Raw genomic sequence first — 19,628 nt, forward strand, 5'->3', positions numbered from 1 at the left:
CACACAAAAAAAAAGTAGCAATACAACACTCCTTAAATACTCAAGTAAGAGTTCTGCATTCAAAATCTACCGTAAAAGCACAAATATTAGCAGCAAAATACACAAAAGTAAAAGTATTCATTATGAAAAATGGCTAATTTCCAATTCATATTCATATATATTATTATTGTATTATAATTAGTGATGCACTAATTTAAATCACTTTATATAGCGCCAGATATAATGCCTAATATTACTATTTTTTATTGTAGTTTCCATTAGGCACTGGTGTTAGTATCACTTCTTATACTTTTCATATTTTAGTTTACTAAACGTATTGCTATTGTGTTATATTTTGCAATGGTGTCAGTATTATTTATTTTAATAAATGTAATTCAATTTTTCATAAATGTTTATATTTTTATTCGATTGTTTTTTGTTATTATTCAGTTGTAATCTTGAATGAAACTCTGGCACAATAATTTCTTTCGTGTCTTTTTAAATTATACCCTATCTAACTAATCTTAAAGCTTCATCTATAATATAATATAATATTAATATATTATAGATTAAATTATAACACATCATAAGAAGTTGATTCATATGTTGTTTTAATCATCTAAATCTGCAAAGCTTTAAGATAATGGAGTGGAGTACAAGTACAATAACTCCCTCTTGCATGACTATAATGCAACTAAATGTACTTCTACTCATCAAAAATGTTGTACTCTTGTGCAGTGCAGATGTAAAGCTATAATCTACTAATAAAGTAATATGCATGCTTCTGGACCTGAACTTTAAAGAAAACAAGCATGCATATTACTTTATTAGTAGATTACAGCTTTACATCTGCACTGCACAAGAGTGCATTTGAGTTTAATGCAACTAAAGGTACAAGTACAATAACTCCCTCTTGCAAGTATAATGCAACTGCAAGAATAATTCCCTCTTGCATGAGTGGAGTAGAAGTATGAAGTATAATGCAACTTAAGGTACAAGTACAATAACTCCCTCTTGCATGAGTATAATGCAACTTATAACTCATACTTCTACTCATGCAAGAAGGAGTTATTGTACTTGTACCTTAAGTTGCATTATACTTCATACTTCTACTCATGCAAGAGGGAATAAGAGATAAGATAAGATAATCCTTTATTAGTCCTGCAGCGGGGAAATTTGCAATTTCCTCATTTACTCATGCAAGAGGGAATTATTGTACTTGTACCTTTAGTTGCATTATACTCATGCAAGAATGAATTCCCTCTTGCATGAGTATAATGCAACAAGTACAATAACTCCCTCTTGATATAGTGGAGTAGAAGTATGAAGTATGTGTATTTATTGTCTGTGTAGTTGTATAGTATGTGTATTTATTGTCTGTGTAGTTGTATAGTATGTGTATTTATTGTCTGTGTAGTTGTATAGTATGTGTATTTATTGTCTGTGTAGTTGTATAGTATGTGTATTTATTGTCTGTGTAGTTGTATAGTATGTGTATTTATTGTCTGTGTAGTTGTATAGTATGTGTATTTATTGTCTGTGTAGTTGTATAGTATGTGTATTTATTGTCTGTGTAGTTGTATAGTATGTGTATTTATTGTTGTAGTTGTATAGTATTGTATTTATTGTATAGTTGTATAGTATTGTCTTGTCTGTGTAGTTGTATAGTATGTGTATTTATTGTCTGTGTAGTTGTATAGTATGTGTATTTATTGTCTGTGTAGTTGTATAGTATGTGTATTTATTGTCTGTGTAGTTGTATAGTATGTGTATTTATTGTCTGTGTAGTTGTATAGTATGTGTATTTATTGTCTGTGTAGTTGTATAGTATGTGTATTTATTGTCTGTGTAGTTGTATAGTATGTGTATTTATTGTCTGTGTCTGTGTAGTTGAGCTGCTGCAACACTTGAATTCCCCCATGGGGATCAATAAAGGAATATAATAATAATGCAACTTATAACTCATACTTCTACTCATGCAAGAGGGAATTCCCTCTTGCATGAGTTTAATGCAACTTAAGGTACAAGTACAATAACTCCCTCTTGCATGAGTAGAAGTATGAAGTTTAATGTTTAATGCAACTTCAGGTTAAAGTCTTGGTTCGAAAAAAAAAAAGAAAAAAAAAGAGAAGCTCGACCCCGTCGGGAGGCGGAGCGCGCCCCCGTCTCCCCTCCGCCGAGCCGCGCGCGTTCATAATGCCCGCTGCGCGCCCCCGAGACGGCAGCACGTTGTTTTCGCCTCTGCACGCTGCGAACCTTCTGCGGGGATCGAACCAACGACGCTTCCTTTCCAGGGGGGGGGAGAACGAAACAAAACGAACCGACACACAGGTAGTCACCTCACAGACCTCTGCCCCGGAGAAACATGTCGGCCTCGGCGGCGAAAGTGAGTAAAAAGGAGCTGAACTCGAACCACGACGCGGCGGACGAGACCTCCGGTAAGAAGCGGCGCCATGGCGGCCTCCCGCACCGCCATTTTACTGCCCTGCTCCCAGCGCTCCCAGTGCTCCCAGTCCGGCTGTAGTGTGCCCGACGCACCAGTGCACTGTGTTGCTTTTGAACGTGTGTGGTCGTTTTGTTTTCTGCGGTTTAATTCGTCGCGTTTTTGTAGCTTTGTTAGCTTTGTTAGCTTGTTAGCATGCTAGCGTGTTAGCATGCTAGCGTGTTAGCTTGTGCACGCCGGGCCGCGCTAGCTTGTAGCATGTAGCTTGTAGCTTTGCTGACTTGACTTGCTTAAGCAGCTTTGTTTCATATTTATTTATTTATTTATATATATGTGTGTTTTATTTATTTATGTTTAATTTTATTTATTTATTGTGTGTTTTTTTGCTAATATTTACCCTCAGTTAGCTCAGCAGTTAGCATGCTAAGCTAATGTTGTTGTTGTAGTGATTCTGCAGCACAAAAAAAAAAAAAAAATTGTGTGTTTTTTTGTTGTTGTTTTTTTGATTTATGTGTGCTTTTGTTGTGTTTTAAGACACGTGGGTGCAGAGTGGGGTGTGTGTGTGTGTGTGTGTGTGTGTGTACACACACACACACACACACACACACACACACACACACACACACACACACACACATTCAAACCACGCGGCCTGCTCCTCATGTTGCCCTTAACCCGGGCTTTAAAGGAGTCACGTGTCCTGCAGGGTTAAACAGTGTAAACACTTTAAATATAATAAATGTATTTGTGCATTTAACTAAAAAAAAAGAAACTCACAATGATGCATCATTTGTTTTAAATACACACGCATGCACGACTTGATGCTTTATTGGTTGTAAATCAATGTTTTATTTGATGCACTGGACTGTGATGCTGTTTGTAACTCGTGTTTTTCTTTTTTTTTTTCCCTGCAGAGAAAGAGCAGCAAGAAGCAATTGAACACATCGATGAAGTTCAAAATGAAATTGACAGGTAAAGAGTCCCAACGTGTCCCTGTAGAGCTGGTTTTCTCTCCCGCAGAAAACTGGAAAGAGACTTATTACTACACGTTTTAAATGAAGAGGAACTGACTAGTGAAGTCAGCTGCTTGGATCTGTGTTTGCCATGAAAATCTGCATGGTGTCCTGTTTTAATTTCCCTCTGCCTGATTTTATATATATATATATATATATATATATATATATATATAGTAGCAGTCAAAAGTTTGGACACCTTCTCATTCAACTACTTTGAAGAATCTAAAATATAAAACATATTCTGGTTTGTTGAGCATTTGTTTGTTTACCACATAATTCCATATGTGTTCCTTCATAGTTTGGATGTCTTCAATATTAATCTACAATGTAGGAAGAAAAAAAATTGAATGAGAAGGTGTGTCCAAACTTTTGACTGGTACTGTAGATATTCCTTTATTGATTCGGATGTTGCAGCAGCTCAAGTACAGAGAAACAGATTAAGATAATAAATAAAACATATTATGCAATAAATGTACTTGAAATTGAACTGTTTTTAATTTGTGTTGTGGTATTTTTTCCCCTTTTTAGGTTGAACGAGCAAGCCAGTGAGGAGATCCTCAAAGTAGAACAGAAATACAACAAACTCCGTCAGCCATTCTTTCAGAAGAGGTCAGAACTGATCGCCAAAATCCCCAACTTCTGGGTCACCACGTTTGTCAACCATCCACAAGGTGAGCAACATGTTTTTTTTTAACTGCCATAATTAGTTTGAGCCAAATTGACAGGGACTCAAGTTAAAGTCTGATCTGTATAATGTGTTTCCCCCACACAGTATCTGCCCTACTGGGAGAGGAAGATGAAGAAGCACTTCATTATCTGAGCCGGGTGGAGGTGACAGAGTTCGAAGACATCAAGTCAGGCTACAGAATAGATTTTGTAAGTATTGCAAAGATGCACACATGGACACAACATGCAGATGCAAGGTGTTTCTTGTTTTCTTACCCTTCTGTCATTCTTTTGTCTTTTAGTATTTCGATGAAAATCCGTACTTCGAAAACAAACTACTTTCCAAAGAGTTCCATTTGAACGAGAGCGGAGACCCGTCTTCAAAGTCGACAGAAATCAAATGGAAATCAGGAAAGGTATGTGTGGTATTGCTTTGAGTGTGGGCTGTCAGTAAGGTAGAGTGGTGGTTAAACATACAGCTTGTCTTTTTACCAGCAACCAGCTGGATGACATTCCCCCTGATATGTTTCTACTCAAGCTGATGTGCTATTTCGAGAGCTTGAATTTGAAAGTTTTCACCAATTTAAACACTCATATTTGTCTTTTCTTTTTTTTTGTAGGACCTGACCAAGCGCTCCAGCCAGACACAGAACAAAGCAGGAAGGAAGAGGCAACATGAAGAGCCAGAGAGCTTCTTCACTTGGTTCACTGATCACGCTGACGCCGGCGCTGACGAGCTCGGAGAGGTCATCAAGGATGACATCTGGCCAAACCCCCTGCAGTACTACCTGGTATGTTTGCGAGCCAGTTAATGTATCCTCAGCTGCCACTTCCCACAATTAGCTGCACGTATTACGTATTTTCATTTTGTGTATGTATTCCATCCTCCAGGAAAGGAAACTTTGTTACGTGTGGAATAACTGAAAGACAAAAGTGCTAAAAGCGATTTATTTTCTCTAGGTTCCTGACATGGATGACGAGGAGGGTGAAGGTGAGGACGATGAAGAGGACGAGGAGGGTCTGGAGGACATAGACGAGGAGGGAGATGAAGACGGCGAGGATGATGATGATGACGATGGAGAAGATGGAGAGGTAAAATGAGAGTGTAGTTGCACAGATGTCGCTAAAAGTAGCTTGTCTTCAGCAGTCACTGACTTTTCTGATATCTTGTTCTTTCAGGACGACGAGGGAGAAGACGACTAAAATAATATCATCTACTCAGACCCTAAACCTTCTATTCCCTGTTTGGTTTTTCCACTCATGTTTGGGAGCAAAGGTTTTAAATTTTTTTTTTTTTACTTTATTTTTTTTATAAATCTGTGTGTGCTTCATTTTCCATTCTGAAGCCTCTTCACCTTGTTGGTGCCATGTTTATGTTCTTCTATAGACTCATCCAAGGCCATTGGCACTTTGCCCTGAATTGTGAGTACCATCCCCCAAAATCATCTCAATAGTAATAATAATGAAAAAAAAAATGTATAAAAAATAGAATCAGCACTGCATCCTGAGTAGAATTTGAAGTCAATTCACACAGAATTCCTCCTGTTAAAGGTCGTGGTAAAATGACTTGAAGCCATGGTGTAGTGACCCAGCGCTAGTTGACCTCAATTCCTTTTCCCCCATTTAATTTTTTTTTTCAGTTGGGGTGTTGATCCCTTGAAAGAAACTGTATTTTTATTTTATTTTTCCCCCTATGTGGTTAACGAGTACCAGCTCATTCCTTTTGACTTGTAATGTTTAGGGGGAGGGGGTGGGGTAAGCTGGGGAGGGGCAGGAGTATGTTGGTTATTGGGGAGAGTGGTTATTTTGACACCATTTCTATGGGACTTTTTTTTTTTTTTTTCATTGTATTGTTTTACAGATATCCATGAGATTTGAAATGACATTTTTAATAAAGAACAAAATGGAAAAAAAACAAGCTTGTAAATTTTGGCCCCCACTGCTTCATGGGTAAAAAATAAAATAAGATCTGTTGTCTCATAGAAGTTGCATTTAATCACCTTTTCATCTTCCGCTGGGAGGGGTGGGGTGGGAAAGAAACTGTTTTAAATTTGAGGTGTAAAACTTGCTTTGTTACAATAATAAAACTTACTGTGTTTACAAGTGGGTGCATAGAAATTTATTTAAAAAAAAGTTTGATTTAGGTAGCAGCAAAGGCACCTGGGTGGATTTGTACAATTAAAGAGTCCCGTCAGCTCTTGAAGGATTTTGGAGTCACAAGGAGGCTCGAAGCAAAGTCTCCTCTTAGTAGACGCTGGGTGATTAAAGCCAGGAAGGTGTGCGCCGACTCGTCAAAGTTGTTTTTTGTGATTGTGTCTGGCCATTCACTGGGCTGGAAGGCCTAACCTGGAGAGAGGAATGAACAAAAATCAGTTATCAGAAACAAAAAGGTGACTTATAAACTGGAAAAAGTAGGCCAGTGTAGTTAAACTTAAAGAGATTTTTAGTTGAATAGAACTTACTGCTCCCAAATATGAGCTTTTGGTTAGGATAAGACTTTGTTGCCAAGACTGTACTCTTAGAAAAAAAGAACTTTATCTCCCTATTTTAAACCTACTGAATTAAGATAGCAAAGTGAAGCAAAACCACACTAGTAACATAACTATGATCACTTCAGTATGCATGATTTAAAGTAAAAAAAAAAACATCTTTAAACACTACTTACTTTCCAGTAAATTAGTTATTTTCTGCCTAATTGAGACACATTTTATTTTGATCTTAAAGTCTTTATCATAACAAATTGACACCAATATATGTTTTAAGTTACAGGAGTAAACTTAATTCCATCTGATTTAATTCAGTTTATTGTTCCATAATTAAGAGAAGTGGATTATTACTTCATAATAGACTGAATTTGTTTAATATAATAAATGATGTGGCTGTTAATAGCATCTCACAATTTAATTTAATAGTTAAATTTGCAAAAAGTGACACAAATGTGCTTAAAATTCAAACTTTTTACAGAAAAAGATGTATTAAAAGGGTTTTTTAAGTTTAATATTTAGATGTTTTATGATGCATATCTTTCTTGCATCATTATGGGTTCTTATGCACATAAGTGAGTCCATGAGAACCCTGTTTATCTGCAGGAACTCTAGAACCCGCGCTCTCCGCCTGTGCGTCATCACTGCCCCTGACGCACATGGACGGCTAACAACTAGCCTAGCTTAAACTCCCTATCTAGCTGTTCTTAAGCTTAAGTGAGCTAACATATTCACCACCTAAGTGTGCTAACTCGGTCAATAAGCACTAACTTGTAGTGTTTATGTCATAAAGTCTGGTGATTAGTGAACGTGAGAAATGATTAGCTCCAAAGAAGTTAGCGTTAGCGTTAGCTTGCTATTCAGGCTAGCTAAGGGGCCGGAAGTGACGGTTACAGAAACCGGAAATGATGCCATCGCTTTCATTTTAAAAACCTAACTGCGCACATTTTACTTTACAGTCACAAAACGGTCAAATTGTTATTTACTCCTAAATAAAAGCTATTATAAGTGTATATTACTGTATTCATACCGTTCAAAACATGTATTAAAATAAAAATAAAAAACACGCGGTAGCCACCATTTTGAGCTCCTTACTGGTTTTTATTGTCCATTGTGATTTTTTTATTTATTTATTTGATTAAGAAAGAGGGAGAGTAAAATAAAAAATAATGTTGAATTAGATATGAGATATATAATAAAAACGTTTTGACGGTTTTGTTAAATCACCAGTTACTTTCTGTGGTTACCACGGGCAACGCTTCCAGTAAACTCGCCTCAGCCAATCACAGAACGAGATGTTGCGAATCAGCCAATCAGAGGCGTTGTTTTTATTGTCCATTGTGATTTTTAAAAAATATTTATTTAATTAAAAAAGAGGGAGAGTAAAACAAAAACAAAAGTTGAATAAGATATGAGATATATAATAAAAGCGTTTTAACTGTTTTGTTTAAACATCACCAGTTACTTTCTGTGGTTACCACGGGCAACGCTTCCGGTAAACTCGCCTCCGCCAATCACAGAACGAGATGTTGCGAATCAGCCAATCAGAGGCGTTGTTTTTATTGTCCATTGTGATTTTTTAAAAATATTTATTTAATTAAGAAAGAGGGAGAGTAAAACAAAAAAAAAAGTTGAACAAGATATGAGATATATAATAAAAGCGTTTTAACTGTTTTGTTTAAACATCACCAGTTACTTTCTCTGGTTACCACGGGCAACGCTTCCGGTAAACTCGCCTCAGCCAATCACAGAACGAGATGTTGCGAATCAGCCAATCAGAGGCGTTGTTTGTGTCGATGCCAAACCACAGACAAAACACAGATTTCATGATGGAGGAGAGCAGCTGGCTGCAGCACGCTGATAATAAACGACCCTTTTGGTTCATTTAATGCGACTTTATTTGGGTTTCTGTTGATTCTGAACCGGAAGAATGAAAACCAGTGAGTCACCACTGGTGCAGCCGGTGCACGTGCACGTACCTGAGGCTACACCTGTGCACGTGCACATGAGGAGGAGTCCCAGCAAGACCCCACAGGTGAGTCTGAGCTCTCACAGGTGAGTCTGAGCTGCTCACAGGTGAGTCTGAGCTCACAGGTGAGTCTGAGCTGCTCACAGGTGAGTCTGAGAGCTCACACAGGTGAGTCTGAGCTGCTCACAGGTGAGTCTGAGCTCTCACAGGTGGAGCAAACTGGAAATGCATGAAGTCATAGTTGAGCACCATTATATGCATGAGGAGCAACACCTCAATATACAAATACTCTACTACAAGTAGATACTTCAAGTTTTAGAATGCAGAATATCCCATTTCACAATAATATATAACATACATATATAAAATACATGAAAAAGTGTTCATCACATTAATGTTGCAGCTGGTAAAAGTAGTGCTATTGTAATACTTATATACTGCTGGGTAGATTGTGGATTTCCCCACAGATCAAAACAGTTTTATCTTAATCTATAATATAACATACATTTGTTTGTTATATTTATTATTATTAATCTGCTGCAAAGTTGCCAAAGTTATTAAATGTAGTGGTGGAAATAAATACAATATTTCCCCCTGAGAGAGTGGCAGAAAATGAAAATACAATATATAAAGTACCTTAAAAATTGCAGTTAGATACAGTACATTAGTAAATGTACTTATCTACTTTCCACCACTAGAAATGAATTACCTGCCTGATTTGTTAGTTTCGTCACAGTTAGTTGTACATTTCCCTTTTAACACAAGAGTTAACAATTAAATAGACTCAATTATTAATTCATAATAAAGTTTTATGTGTTTTACCTGTGGAATCCTTTATTTTTGAATGCAGAATAGGACAAATGATGCCCAGATGAGGGGAGACGGAGGGAGGCCAAAGGTCCGGACGCCGTGGATTCCTCCAGGAAGACTGTCCTGCAGAAGAGACGTGGGCTCGTACAACTGTCAGGTCTCTTTACATTTTATCTCTCGATAGATAAATAAAGATATATATTCAGGAACATGAAAACAATTGCAGAGAGTAAGGGATCATTTGGCAGGAATTTGCACTGAAATAAATCTGAATTTAAAGGTATACTAGGTAGCATTGATGGTTGCTGTTTGTAAACACACAATATTCAAAGTTTATTAAATACTTCAGAACTTGAATATCTTTTCCTTTAACAAAAATATTTTCAGCCCCTGGTTTGATTGCAGATACTACAGATATGTATTGTTTATTGTACAGCCCTGTCGTACGTTGTTTATATTTTTTGTCTCTTATGATCAGAGAAGCAGAGCGGAGCATCGATCAGAAAGTGCAGTCGGACATGATGACGAGGAGCAGGAAGAAGAGCTCGATGCAGTATCCAAAAACCTCAGTGTCCTCCTCCGAGAGCAGGAGAGCATGCGTCATTCAAAGAGGTAAGAGTCTTAAGATAACAAAAGCTTTGCACTGGTGTCTCATATTCAAAGGAAACCCACACTTTATAGTGTTCAAAACTAATTAAAGTTAGGTTCTTATGTTTACTATGTTGTATTTCTATTAAGTTGCTATATTGATAGAGACACCATCAACATCATAATAATGTTATTCTGGTGTACTAACCCTTTACATAAACTAGACTAGCTGCTATTAACCCCACCGCATTACCTTTAGAACTTTGCCTTTAATTGCTCTTGTATAGTTTATATTTTTACTTCTTATTCTAGTTTTATATACCTCCTTAATAATTTTTTTTACCACTATTCATCTGTAAACATTTATTTGTTTGTGATTCTGCATCACCTGAATTTCTCCTCTGGGGATCAATAAAGGTTTATCTTATCGTATCGCATATTGTATTGTACCTTAACTTATTTTATCTTATCGTGTCTTATCTTATCTTAACTTACTTAACTTACCTAAACTTACCTAACTTACCTTTACTTAACTTAACCTAACCTAACTTAACTTAACTCGTTTTATCTCATCGTATCATATCTTATTGTATCGTATTGTACCTTAACTTATCTTATCTTATCTTATCTTAACTTAACTTACTTTAACTTACCTTTACTTAACTTAACCTAACCTAACTTAACTTAACTCGTTTTATCTCATCGTATCATATCTTATTGTATCTTAACTCATCTCATCTCATCTTATTCGTATTTTATCTTATTTTATTTTATCTAATCTCATTTAATCTTATCTTATCGTGTCTTATTTTATCTGTTTACAGGTCGGATTCTCGGGGTCAACACAGAGATACAGACGTTCTCTTGAGGGCGCTCGTAGAAGTAGAAATCGACGGCGTAGCAGTAGCCAATCAGCTGACAGCCCTGAAGGAAACCACGGACAGCCTCTCTCAGGTAAATCTTGAAGGATAGATTCAAGATCGATGAATGGAGGCGGGCTTCTTTTGCTGTACATGAGAATGTTTTTATAAATCCATTATTTTTATTTTAGGACAAGCGTCTGTCAAAGTTGCACGCAGCGTCACTCCGACGGCAGCAGGAGTTGCTGCTGGAGAAGATCGAGATGTTTGACAACACGAACCACAGCCTCCGAGAGCTCCTCAGAGAGTGGAGTGAATACGAGGTACGGGAAGCAGAAGAAACAAATGAAGGAGAATCAAACATCAGTAATTCTCTCCTCACTGTTGTTTGCGTGCTGTGTTGTAAATCCACAGAGAGAATCATCGGTGTGGTTAGAACAGAAAGACGCCTTAAAGAAGAGACTGACTGACAGTGAAGCAGAGAACATTGTGAGTAATCATCACCTGGTTATATAAGGTACGTTATCATCAGACACCAGACATCTGAGGAGGAACTTCTTGTTTTTCTTCTTCTCTTCCAGCGACTCTTGGCCAAACTCACCAACAAGGAGAAAGAGGCCTCTAAGCTGGCGGTGTATTTGGACTTTGAAAAGGTTTGAAACTTGCCATCAGATTTGTTCTGCTGCTGCACTGGTTCACGAGAACATTGACACAAGTTTTGTTCTGTCATAGCTCGGTGGATAAAGGTTGATATCTCTCACACACCTTTTAATTAGATGTTTTGCAGTGTGGTTGTATGAGGTTTTTCTCGATAGTCAGTATTTCTGTGAGGTAAAATTACAGTTTTATCAATGAAGTCTGGTGTCTTTGAAGAGAGCATAGATAACAGTCTGTCTGACAGCAAACTAAAGAGGTGGAAATATTCTAAATATAGCGTTCACTTAAACTGATATTGATTCTTTTATTCGTCTGAAATACGTCCACAGCAGAACATTGATTTGCTCCCGTGCTGGTTCTCCTGTCTGTTTCTATAAACTCCATCTACTGTAGTAAAACACTGACTGTGGAGATTCTTACCTCATACAACCACACTCCTAAACATCACAAATGTCCCGTTTAAGGTTCAGGAGTTCACAAGTAGAAACTCCTCCTCACCTTCTGCTTCTCTCTTTCATGGCAGGACAACGTGAAGACGACGGAGGAGCTTTCAAGAATCCTGCAGACGACCCGCTGCCATCTGGAATCTGAGCTGGACCGAACAGAAGCAGAAAAGGTCCAACTGGCTGCTCAGGTTCAGGTCTGTGGACAGAAAACACGAAAAACAAACACAAGTAAACATATTTTAGCTACGAGGGATTCAAAAACCTTTGTTCTTTTGTTGACTACATGACCTGTCAGTGATACTCAATCAGAATCCAGCATGTTGATACTGTAATGATATTAAATATGACGACGATTTTATACTTTCGTCACTTTGCCTCTGGTTAGAAAACACTGTAGTGTTGGAAGAAGGATATGAAACAGTTGTAGCAGATCAGAAGTTTATTGTAAAGTAGGTTTACACATACGAGGAAGTGCCTTGATGTTTCGAATAATAATAATAATAATGAAAAAACATAGTAAGGGAAAACAGTGAAGAAACATAAATAAAATACCAAAAATTGACAATACAAAATATTATAAGAAAATACGCAGGAATGTGCAAAAAAGAAGAAAAACCAGCAAATCTTGTTTCTTGTTTGCACGAAAAATTACCTCAACATTAAGCAAAATACTTGCCAGCTAATTTAATTAACAAGTTAATTAACTAATTGTTTAATTTGTACTTTTTTTATAAACTGTTGGAGGATTTAATTAATAATAAATCATATTTATAACAACTTTAGAAGCTCTTTGCATGTTTGAATGTTGTGCAAAAAATGTAATTTGTAAAGTAACTAGAGCTGTCAAATAGTCAGTGAAGTTAAAAGTACGATATTTCCCTCTGTGATGTAGTTGAGTAGAAGTATACATTGGCACTAAATGGAACTAAAGTAAAGTACAAGTACCTCAAAATTGTTCTTAAATACAGTGCAAATGTAAAGCTGTAATTTACTAATAGCTTTGTTTAAAGACACAATGAAGTAATATGTAAGCTACTGGACATGTTCAAACTGTTTAATCGTATTTAAAGTACCTCATATTTGTACAGTATGTGAGTATATGTACCTCATTACATTCCACCATTGAAACCTGAGAGTGAGTTTCCTTCTCCGTGTGGATCAGAGGATGCAGCAGAGCCACGAGCAGCAGCAGGAGGAGCTGCAGGCTCTGCAGGAGGAGCTGCAGAATCTGAGGCAGCGGAGAGAGGAAGAGGAGGAAGAGGAGGGGCGGCAAGACCGGGAGGCGCTGGATCTTCTTACCCAGAAGGCCGAGCGAGCCGAGGAGTCCGCCAGGCAGCTCGCGGCAAAACTGCAGGAGAAGGTCAGTATTTAGAAGAATCTCAGGTCCACACGATGATGTCTGAAACATGTGTGGTGGGCAGAGACGGGTCCTTTCTACCAAGAAACATGTCTTTCTACAAGGTCCTGGTTTCTAAAGATGATCCACAGACCTCTCTGTGGTTTATCCTGCATGTAAATGAGCTTTTATGCAAATCAAGTTCAAAGGAAGTTCAGCAAGCCTCTTGGTTATGCATTTTCATAATGCAACTGGGTTGTGCAGCGAAATGCAGTTGTGTAGTCCCATTTTGCTGCATAACGAATAACACAAACAAACTATATTATACATGGAGGGTGGAGGATGATTTAATGAGTCTCCCAGCCAGAGGAAAGAAGCTGCTCTGAAGTCTGGTGGTTCTGCAGCTGACACTCCTGTAATTCTTGCCGTCGTATCCTTTTTGGCTCTTTGCAGGCACCTCTTGTCACCAATATCACTGATTCTAAGTAACAGTTTCTCACTTGTTGAGTTTGACTTTACTGTGAATGTTGTCTTGTAACTCTTACCTCATTTGTTCAGAAGACTCAGCAACTTTTACTAAATTATTTTTGAGTGTATTTCAGGTGTGAAATAACTGGACAGGCTAAATAATAATGAAACAACTTGTGTTTTCTATTGAAGGAGTCCCAGTTGGCTCAAGCTCTGTCCACATCCAGTGACTGGTGCCTCCTCCACTCTAAAGAGGCAGCGGCTAAAGGACATCTGGAAGAAGACATTTCTGCTCTCAAACTGTGAGTAAATGTGAGAAAACACCATGATGTGTGCGGCAGGAAGGCACAAAAAAAACATTTTCACATTTAACTTAATTTACTTTTTAATTATAGAATTTAGATTTTTATAATGCAAAATAATGAAGTAAGAAAAAACACATATAATGTTGCCTCTGCAGCATTTTGTATTTAGAAAATATTAATTATTAGAAAATATTTGGAATAATTATTACTTTTTAAAGTTTTTAATAAGTATGACTTTTTTATTAGCTAGTTAAAAGAAAATACTTGGAATAATTATTACTTTTTATAGTTTTTAAGTTTTTAATAATTCTTTTTTATTATTTAGTTAAGAGAAAATATTTGGAATAATTATAATTTTTTTTAGGCCATATGTTTAGAACAAACTAAAATATGGCTCCAAAAAAATACATCTTTCACATATTTCCTGGTTTATTCAAGTAATTTGTTAAATCCTGTATATTAAAAGTCATATAAGAATTAAATGTATTAATTTTGTAGTTAATCAGTCAAGAAAAGAAGATGTATTTTTATGAATTTGGAAAACATATAATTGTAGTGGATGTTTCTGTCACAGTCAGGTGTCGGAGCTGAACTCTCAGCTTCATTCAGCGGAGGAGAGGAGTCGGGCGGAGAGGGAGGAGCTCAGGGATCAGCTCCATCACCTCAGTGCTGAAAACGCCTCCACAAAGCTGGACAACCAAAGACTCGGGGTACCTTTAAAATAATCTACAACACTACTTCAAAATTGTACATTTTTCTTCTGACAGCTTCTTCTCCTTTAATGTTTCATCTTATATGATCACTAAAGGAAATGTGTTTCAGTGGCATTTATCATAAACCTCCATCGTATTTAGGGTCAGTTGACGTCCTCTGAGGAGAAGCTCCGCGACCTGCAGTCTGAAGCCCGTCGGCTGAAATCCTCCATCAAAAAGCAAGAAAACCTGGTGGAGAAATACAAGAAGAAGGTACAGACACACTCTTCTTCCTGTCCACTGAAAACAACGTATCTCCAGATGTGTTGATGTTGAATGTTTGTGATGAACTGAAGGATGAAGTGTTTCCTTTATGTGTTGAGAAAATCCTCCTACTTCTTCTGATAAATAAACTCTTTAAAAGGTTTCTTGGATCAGCTGCAAAATACATCGTCACAAAGCTGAAAACTGTTTGTTCTTTTTTAGAGATACGAGGTTCTCAAAGACAGAGACGCTACAAACATAAATGATCTTATAGAATATGATGCATTCATGTAGATTAAACTAGTTAAAAACATGCAACATACACATTAATGCAGCAGTGATATTAATCCAGAAACATCAGATATAATATTAAAATACTTTACTGATCAATCATTACTTTTACTTTAGATACTTTACGTACATTTTGCTAATAATACATATATACTTTTTACTTAAGTAAGGTTTTGAATGCTGTATTTTTACTTCTAACTTCTACATTTTACTAAACTTTTACATTGTGCTGATAACAGTTGCATACTTTTACTTGTAGTGAAGTATTTCCACAGTGTGATATTAGTACTTTTACTGCAGTAAAGGATCTGAATACTTTTTCCACCAATGTGTGATTGCAAAGTGGATCTAGGGACAAATAGAATTTCTGCAAACAACAAATCAAATATTTTTTTGCAAAACAAAAACACAAGATCTAATGTGTTTAGATGTGTTTGAAGTCTGCCTTGTCAGTACTGAAGTCACACCTCTCCCCTCCCCCAGGTCCAGCAGGTCCGTCTGGAGTCGGAGGAGCACTGCCTGAAGCTGGCGCTGACGCAGGAGGAGGCGCGGGAGGCGAGGGTGAGCCTGGAGAGGGAGACGGAGCAGGTGAGGAGGGAGCTGCTGGGTCGGATCAGGGAGATGGAGGCGCTGCCCGACCGGCTGAGGAGGACGGAGCAGCAGCTCAGAGCCGCCCAGCAGGAGGCCGACGCCCACCAGAGGAGGAACGAGGAGCACAACGCGGCCATCGCTGAAGTCAGACACAAGGTACCGAAACAACCTGAGAGGTTTGTTATAGTCTTGAAAGTTGGGAGGAGAAAAAATAGAAACGATCATGAAGGTTTACTTTGTTGTATTTCAGCTGTTAGTTTGTTTAAATCAAAGGTTTTTCCCATGTTTTTGTGTATAAGTAACTAATATATTTTAGATCCAATGTGCTTCAACATCAATCCTATATATCCAATGTGCAATATACATATTCTGTGCATATTTTTGTTGTTGTTTTTTTAACATTTTTCGACTTATTTATTTTACTTTTACTGTGTGTTTACTTATTTATTATACTTGTTTTGATCTTGTTTTTCAATTTACATCTCTTATTTGTTTATTTGTCTGTTTGCACTGTCCACTCTGCTGCTGTAATCCTGCAAATTTGGGACTAATATAGGATTATCTTATTTTATCTCTTATTTTATTGATGGAGAACACTGCAGATGCTAAACAGACTGTAACTTAATCTCTTTGTGCGACTCCTCTACGTCATAACTGTCTGTTTTTGCCACTGATTGTTATTAAAGGAGTCTGACAACATTATGGAAGAGAAATAAAACCTTTTTCTTTACCTTTCACTTGATCCAGTCTTGACTCATACTGGGGCCGTTGCTATTATATGGCCGGAGGTTTAGACCTATAGAGCTGGATTTCTATCATAACTGATGGTTACATGTGTTCCTTCACAGGTGGAACAGCAGGGCACTCAGCTGGAGACGTTCCAGCAGAGGAACCTGCTGCTGCAGGAGGAGAACAACGTTCTCAAGGAGAAAATACACAACTTTGAGAGGTACAGACGCTTGGAGAGAACGGTGGATTATGAGCCAATGAGCACAGACATGCAAAAGACCCAAACACCGCTCCTACATGGAGCAAGACACACTGACTACATAGATGTTTAGCCTGACTTCGATCATTTTAAGTCTCTTTGTGGTCATTTTGTGTGTCTTTTCGGTGGGTTTGCCCTTTTTCAAAGTCGCAAGTTACTTTGTGATATCTTTGACATTTTTTTGTAACATTTTGAATCTCTCTGTAGTTGTTTTAATCTCTTTTTTCTTCTCTTTGTAGTTACCTTGCTCCTTTTTGTAGTTATTTTTTCTGTGTGGTGGTTTTGCCCCTTTCTGTAGGAGCTTTGCGTCTATTTGCTCGCTGCTTTGAGTCTCTTTGTTGACATTTTGTGTCTCTTTGTGGTTTTCTTGCCCCTTTTCATAGTTTTGTGAGTCACTTTGTAATGTCTTTGTTTCTCACTGCAGTTGTTTTGTGTCTCATTGTATTTTTTTGCATCTCTTTGTAGTTGTTTTTGGTCTTTTTTGTAGTATTTATTTTTGTCTGTGGTCATTTTGCCCCTTTTTGTAGTCATTTTGTTTCTCTTTGTAGTATTTTCATGTCTCTACGTTGTTGTTTTGTGTCTCTTTGTAACTGCGTAGTATTTCTCTGCCGTCTTTTCATATCTCTATGAGGTCATTTTGAGTCTATTCCTGGTTGGTATGTGTCTCTTTGAGTGACATTTTGTAGGTGAAGCCCAGGGGGACACTTTAGGCTCCTAGGCCTGCAGACCCGTTCAGTAATCCATCCATTTTTACAGAACTCTCTTTGAACAATAATATATACATTTTGAAGCTACGATGAATGCAGACAACACATAAATGGTTTCTCTACATTTTCCAAACTGCAGCTGTATGTATCTATGTTTGTTGCAGGAGGCTGGAGGACATGAGGGTGGAAAACAAAGAGATGTCTCAGGTTCTCCCCTCTAAGGAGGCCACTATCCGCAGCGTTCAGCAGCAGCTGGAGGAGAAGACGCGGGAGTGCAGCGTCCTGACCAGACAGCTGCAACAAACCCTGGACGACGCTCAGAGACAGGTCGGAACTTTGAGCCACATAAGAACTTCAATGTTTTATGCTATAAATAAGTTTGGACTTTGTCACCTGTTATATTCCTGACTGTTTGCTTCTCCTCCTTCATGCTGCTTCAATTTGTTTAGTGCAGGTAAAGCAAGAAATTAGGCTTTTGTGATATTTTAGTGTTGTGGAAGTAAACATTCGGATATTGAAGGCAAATCGGTTCCAGCTTTGAATCAAAAGTGCACAGATGAAGGTTTTAGTGAAGTGTTGTTTTTTGATGCAATAATCTGTATAGAGATGATGTTTGGAGTTATAAAGCTTCTTAAAGGGAAACTTCTGTATTTTTCCAAAATGATTTTAGGAAAACTGTTTTTGAAAATTGGTCCAGTATTGAATGAGAACGCTGCAGATGCTGGGCAGGTTTTAGATACCACAAAGGTTCTTTAATTATTGTGTTTTGATGGATTGCAATAATCTGATCTAATTATATCTGAGCTGTTTTTGGATTAAGCGCTGAATTTAAGAGTAATGACCGACAACGTCACAACCGAGAGAGTTTACTCAAGTTCACAACAGCTTGACACAAACACACGGGAATAAAAGTCAGGATTTTTCATTGTATTTTACTCTTCAAATAACATTTTATGGCATCTTTCATACAAGAATTGCAGATCAAAGTGCCAATCTAGGAGTCTACAAAAACACATCTGGAGTACTCCGATTTTAAAGTACAATAATTATAAATGGTTTTATTTAAAAGCTAAATATCGCTATAAACTTAAATAAAATAATTAATTAGCTTTCTCTTTGATGTTGATCTACTAAGAATGTCAGGAAATGCAGTTAACATTATCTATACTGAGTGTTTTGTTATTTTATACGTATACCTCAACATGTTTTCCTCCCTGCAGGTGGACGACAGCATGCAGAGGGTTTTGGCCAAAGAGAGAACGTCTCAGTCTAAAGCCTTGGACCTGCAGAGCCAGCTGAGCCGAGCCAAAACGGAGCAGAATCAGCTCCAGCGAAGCAAAGAGGAGGTGCGTCACGATGTCCGTGGTTTTTGTTTCCACGTATGACACACAAACTGTTGGTTCTCATCTGTTGTTCCTGTTTGTTTGTTTTCCTTCAGATGGAGCGTCGTTTCCAGAGTCAGCTTCAGAACGTGAAGGACAGACTGGAGCAGTCCGACTCCACAAACCGCAGTCTGCAGAACTACGTCCATTTTCTCAAAACCTCATATGGAAACGTGTTCGGTGACTCTTTGCTTACCAGCTGACTGCAACATTTTGCAACCTGACCAGCATTCATACGTTGCCAAAGCATTACAATAGACCTAAATTACCTTTATTGACTGCTATTTTTGACTTGAGAGTTTTATACTATATATGAAATTAATAAAACGTTTTAAATTAAATGTTCACATTATAGTTGCCTCAAATTTATTTATTTATATGCTTTTGTATATATAATTTCCTGCATAACACTTGATTCTGATGGCCTTTTCTTTTTTTTTTTTTATATTACATCCTCCATGTCAATTGAAAACATTTTCACCTTTTTGACAAGGGTGGTTCTAATAAAACACATAATAAACAGCCCTAATTTGACTTACAAAAATAGGGGTGTTAATATTTAATAGCACTTTAACATATTATTTCTGTTTGAATTAGAAAAAGTGTTGTCTTACTTATGCCAAACCCCATTAACAACTTTGATAATTCCAGACATTCTTGCTCATTCTGAAACATATAAAAACATAA

General features: G+C 37.4%; 2 protein-coding genes across 2 annotated transcripts; both read left to right on the plus strand.

Annotated features, from left to right (window-relative positions):
- Positions 1 to 2,172: 2,172 nt before the first annotated feature.
- LOC129101238 (protein SET) lies at positions 2,173 to 6,146 on the plus strand. The gene is made up of 8 exons (XM_054610961.1): positions 2,173 to 2,417; positions 3,337 to 3,394; positions 3,967 to 4,109; positions 4,211 to 4,314; positions 4,407 to 4,520; positions 4,725 to 4,895; positions 5,065 to 5,196; positions 5,284 to 6,146. Exons 1-8 carry the CDS (start codon positions 2,345 to 2,347, stop codon positions 5,305 to 5,307), a joined length of 819 nt encoding a protein of 272 aa, XP_054466936.1. The 5' UTR covers positions 2,173 to 2,344; the 3' UTR covers positions 5,308 to 6,146.
- Positions 6,147 to 8,419: 2,273 nt separating this feature from the next.
- Positions 8,420 to 19,288, plus strand: LOC129101510 (outer dense fiber protein 2-like). Its single transcript, XM_054611356.1, has 17 exons — positions 8,420 to 8,622; positions 9,407 to 9,523; positions 9,845 to 9,978; positions 10,779 to 10,908; positions 11,006 to 11,137; positions 11,229 to 11,303; positions 11,396 to 11,467; positions 11,995 to 12,111; positions 13,080 to 13,277; positions 13,914 to 14,023; positions 14,601 to 14,736; positions 14,881 to 14,991; positions 15,757 to 16,020; positions 16,713 to 16,813; positions 17,724 to 17,886; positions 18,780 to 18,905; positions 18,998 to 19,288. Exons 1-17 carry the CDS (start codon positions 8,518 to 8,520, stop codon positions 19,142 to 19,144), a joined length of 2,238 nt encoding a protein of 745 aa, XP_054467331.1. The 5' UTR covers positions 8,420 to 8,517; the 3' UTR covers positions 19,145 to 19,288.
- The last annotated feature ends 340 nt before the right edge of the window (positions 19,289 to 19,628 follow it).

Source organism: Anoplopoma fimbria, chromosome 13 (genome assembly GCF_027596085.1).
Source record: "Anoplopoma fimbria isolate UVic2021 breed Golden Eagle Sablefish chromosome 13, Afim_UVic_2022, whole genome shotgun sequence".
NCBI classification, from domain to species: domain Eukaryota; kingdom Metazoa; phylum Chordata; class Actinopteri; order Perciformes; family Anoplopomatidae; genus Anoplopoma; species Anoplopoma fimbria.

What these genes read in the sequence shown, in the direction of transcription:
- LOC129101510 (XM_054611356.1), top strand. Translation starts at nt 8,518, where the DNA reads ATGAAAACCAGTGAGTCACCACTGGTGCAGCCGGTGCACGTGCACGTA. An exon ending in TGTATTTGGACTTTGAAAAG is followed by an intron (nt 11,468 to 11,994) that starts GTTTGAAACTTG and finishes CTTTCATGGCAG; the next exon opens with GACAACGTGAAGACGACGGA. An exon ending in TCCAGCGAAGCAAAGAGGAG is followed by an intron (nt 18,906 to 18,997) that starts GTGCGTCACGAT and finishes GTTTTCCTTCAG; the next exon opens with ATGGAGCGTCGTTTCCAGAG.
- LOC129101238 (XM_054610961.1), top strand. Translation starts at nt 2,345, where the DNA reads ATGTCGGCCTCGGCGGCGAAAGTGAGTAAAAAGGAGCTGAACTCGAAC. An exon ending in CAGGCTACAGAATAGATTTT is followed by an intron (nt 4,315 to 4,406) that starts GTAAGTATTGCA and finishes TTTGTCTTTTAG; the next exon opens with TATTTCGATGAAAATCCGTA. An exon ending in TCAAATGGAAATCAGGAAAG is followed by an intron (nt 4,521 to 4,724) that starts GTATGTGTGGTA and finishes TTTTTTTTGTAG; the next exon opens with GACCTGACCAAGCGCTCCAG.